At 42.2% G+C, this 4,304-nt stretch overlaps 1 protein-coding gene across 4 annotated transcripts in view; it reads left to right on the forward strand.

Moving 5' to 3' along the window:
• The window catches only part of MYRFL (myelin regulatory factor-like), a 109,291-nt gene that overhangs the window by 68,835 nt on the left and 36,152 nt on the right, over window positions 1-4,304 (forward strand). For all 4 annotated transcript variants that reach the window (XM_023520779.1, XM_023520794.1, XM_023520783.1 and 1 more), the window contains 2 exons: window positions 1,267-1,375; window positions 2,160-2,269. In XM_023520779.1, coding sequence (XP_023376547.1) covers window positions 1,267-1,375; window positions 2,160-2,269 — 219 coding nt within the window. The remainder of the gene's footprint in view (window positions 1-1,266; window positions 1,376-2,159; window positions 2,270-4,304) is intronic.

The raw sequence follows: 4,304 nt of genomic DNA on the forward strand, positions 1-4,304 counted from the left end.
AGAGACGAAATACTGCCATTTGCGACAACCTGGATGGACCTCAAGATAATCATACTAAGTGAAATAAGCCAGACTGAAAAAGTTGAAAATCACATATCACTTATATGTGTGATATAAACCTAAAAGCAACAAATGAACAGGACAAATAGAGACTCATGGACATGGACAATAGACTAGTGGTTACAAGAAGGTAGGGGATGGGGGAGGAGGGAAGAGGTAGACAGGGTGAAGGGGGTCAAATATAGGGTTATAAGGGGAAGGTGAAGTGGGTAAAGGGGATTGAATATATGGTACCTGAAGGAAACTGGACTCTGGGTGGTAATCACACAGTAGAATATATAGATGTCAAATTATAATGTACACCTGAAAGTTATATAATTGTACTAACTAATGTTACCCCAATAAACTTAAAAAAAAAAAGATCAATCTTGCTATACTATCAATTCATTTAAAAAACAAACAATCTCAAATTAAAGAAGAATCCTTTGAATCAAACACATTTAGCTTTACGAAAAATTCACTGTGTTGTCTTCATTGTTATTATTTTGCTGGGACCCAGCGAAATGTTTTTGAGAGATTTGCAGTGACAGTCGGGAATACCTTTGACAATCTGCAAGGTTAGTGAGCTCAGAGGGCACCATCATTGACTGGGTGGTGTGGGGGAGAAGCCATTCTCAGGAGGGGAGGGTCTGAGTCTTGAAGATCCAGCAGGTGGGCAACGAACTTGCAATCTGTCACTTGAAGAAATTTCCTCCAGCAAAATGTCCAAAAGTTCAATGATAGAGGATATATCCATACCTCAGAGGTTGTTACTTGAATGAAACATTGCATTTTCAACCTATAAATACAAGGTTGGCCTGTATTTGTTTGGTGTTTATATTGTGTGTTCATTTGGAAATGATACTTTGCAATCCTGAACAGCAATTGTTTCTCTCCCAAGGGAGCAACCTCAGTCCTCAGAAGGAGGGTTCGCCTTTCAGAGGAGAGAAGGAAGGCAAGAGCAGTAAATGAGGGAGCTTCTGCCTTGGAACTTAGATGTAAAAACTCTGGCTCAGTTTACAAATCAGTGACTGGAAGTCACTGACCTGAACCTTGAAACTTTGGCTTCTCTAAGGAGAAAAATATAAATTTTTCTTAAAATAGTTTGGGCAAGAGGAAACGACCACCCCATTTTCAACATTCCTAATCTCTCTGGGTTGCTCTGGGCATTGATTTGCATAGCAAATGCCTAAGCAGGTGAAATCTGCTCTTCTTTAATTAAATTAGGTGAATACAGATGAACAGCTGAAAAGAATAACCCAAATGAGGATTGTCGAATACGACTACAAACCTGAATTCGCGTCTGCGATGGGAATAAACACTGCCCATCAGACAGGTACACCCACAAGTGCTCTTCTTATTTGGGTATTGTCAATGATTAAAATTTTAATTCCTCCTTCACCTGGAGGTTGTGTGCTATGGCATTTGACGAATCCCGTTGGTCTAACTTGTCCTCTGTGAAACCTATAATTTCAGGAACAGGAAAGGTTAAAGAAATTTCTGACATCTTTACTCAACACACCCACCCCCACTTCTGCACCCCCAGGTACCAGTGGAGTATTTTGAATATATTGTTTCTTTTCACTGGAGTCATCTCGATCATGGAATGAGGGTTGAGGGGCAGATGGAAACTCAAACTGTATGAGCAGCAGCATTGGCAGTCCTGGCGGGGAGAGAGGAGAGGGCAGGATAGGCGGGTCTAGGTCAGAAGGGACAGAGTGGTGTTTATACTCCAATATGAGAATCCTAAAGAAAGGAGGACCATTTAGAAGGCAAAGTCCTCCTGCAGGAAAAGAAAATAATTCAAGCTAATGCTCTATCTTTGCTTCTATGTACAGGAATTTTAAGGTATTTACTCACTCCTTCTAACATTTGGCCCAGAGTCTCAAGGAAAAATAAAGAAACGACACTCCCATTTTAATCTTACAGCAATTCTTGGCTCACAACTCCTGCTTTGCTCAAATGCATCATAGATCAAAGCAAAAGCTGACAAGGGATAAGCATCTATTTGCAGAGACATCCCACGTGGCTTTCTGTGTTCCATTCTGATGTAGGCCTGGGAGGATTTTCTCCAGAAAGGTCTTTTCCTGTCTAAACCTGTTGGAGTGTGTTGTGTCTAGGAATAATTGCCCAGGAGGTGCGAGAGGTCCTGCCCAGAGCTGTAAGAGAGGTTGGTGATGTCACCTGCGAAAACGGAGAGACATTGGAGAACTTCCTCATGGTTGACAAGGTAACCACTGAATAGATACCTGCCGCTAGAGCTATAACCCCACGGTGAAACCCCCTTCTGTGACATCACAATGTGCTGAAACATCCCACCAGGAAGAAAACAGGACAATGAAAAGAATTCTCTACTGAGCTATGGAGTAAGTTGGTATCAATTATCCCACACTAGTCGTAGGCACCAAAAAGTCCCATATGGGAAAAAGAAAAAGGAATATGTAACAATAAGCATTAGAGTTCAGCAGGTCCTATTGTTGGAGGGAAACTGGCCTTGGGCAAGTCCACTTAGCAGGAGTGCACTTCAAACAAGAACCAAACATCATGAGGAAGAGTGACAAGCTTTGATTAGGCTTTGTCTTGAAAAATGAAACTCAAACTCATGAAAGTGTAACTTACCTCACATAATATCATCTAGGTTATCATTAAAACAATGTGCTCTTCCTTCGAATAATTGAGGACTGAAGTTTTGTTTTGTTTTTGAGCATCGTTTTTTGACAAAATTGTATGTTTCACTCTCACAGCACAGTCATGAAGTGGGTCGTTTTTACCAACATATCCATGAGCCTCATCATTTTTCCCAAGGGCCTGTCTTAATTCTTTGATATTCAAATCATTTTCTTTTGAAGGAATGTCACCATCTTTGTGGATTAGCAATTCTTCACTTGTTAAGGGGTCCAAGGCTGCCATTTCCTCACTTGCTGATGCCTTGTGTGTGATTTGAGCAGTTCTCTGAGATCACGACTGTTAATTCTGTGAAATCCTGCATCTTTTGTGAGGTTTGCATATTCTCTCTGCCACTGCTTTGCTTTATAGTGTGTTTTAATATTTGATCCTGGGAGGGAAGACTGATTGACACAGGGATTTTATAGTAACCGGGAGAGATGTGTGAATGGAGATCAATTTGTAATTTGTCAGTTCGGCTCAAAGTATGTAAGATTCGGTGGGGAATCTTACTAAAGTGCAGATTCTCATTCAGCAAGAATGGGGTGAGACCTGAGGTCCTGCATTTCTAACCAGCTTCTAGGCGATGCCAGTTTTTGCCACTTCTGCTGGCCAGCAAACCACACTTGGAGTAGCAAGGTAGAAGGTGCATTTTCACGTTATGTCCTTCCACAGTCTTCTATCTACAAGCTCTTGGACAACAAATACTTAGATAACAGGATCCAGATGGCCTGCTCAGCCTGGCCGGAGGGGCCGAGTGCAGAAGTCGAGTTACTTCCTCCTGCTTCCCAGCACTACGTCTTTGACAGCAGAAATTCTTCGGTCTCTCCCTTAGACCTTGACTATCATTTCACTCAAGAGGAGTATCATGTGAAATTTATTTTTCGTCGTAAAATACTAAAGTTTTCCAATGATTTACTTAAAATATATTCAGAAGTATTTGTGTAATAAAGTCAGCCTCACCCTCTTGCATTTTCGTAAGCTTCCTGGTGTGAGAGAACAGAGCGTAGGCAGCAGCTGTCAGTTTCAGGATACAGCCTTGGGAGTGCTGCCAAGGTGGGGCCCTTGGTGTTGTATGTACTCATCTGGTAGCTGCTATGTCACTTCTGGCTGTGGCCCACCCCTAGAACACTCAGGAAAGAGCTTTCTGTGTAGGTAACATCTGCCCAGGACCTATGACTCTTACTTTTCAGCAAGATAATTAGTTCTCCCCCATAACCCGGTATGTTCTCATCTCGGTTAAGTTGAATGGAAGCAGTTGGGTTTATTAACAACAGAAGTTCCAAGGGCCACTCTGTTCTTCCCCCAGGACAGGCTACATCTCAAGGTCATTCCTAGGAAGGCAAACACAGAGCACTGGGAAAGTAGGGGATGACATTCCTGTTCCAGAAAGCCAGGTTCATCTTTCACCTGAGGAGCAAACCATGCCAAGGCAGCATTCAGGGTATAAATAAGTAAAACCGGTAAAGGTCCAGAGTGGAAAAGTTGCGGTTTTCTTAGTAACAGGACCTTATAGTGATACGGTCTACGGAGACATCGCTAAGGCCACACTCATTCACAGAATCTGTAACACCAAGAGCCGATGAAGTTCTTTCACTCTG

Source organism: Pteropus vampyrus, unplaced genomic scaffold, assembly GCF_000151845.1.
Source record: "Pteropus vampyrus isolate Shadow unplaced genomic scaffold, Pvam_2.0 Scaffold9, whole genome shotgun sequence".
NCBI lineage: Eukaryota > Metazoa > Chordata > Mammalia > Chiroptera > Pteropodidae > Pteropus > Pteropus vampyrus.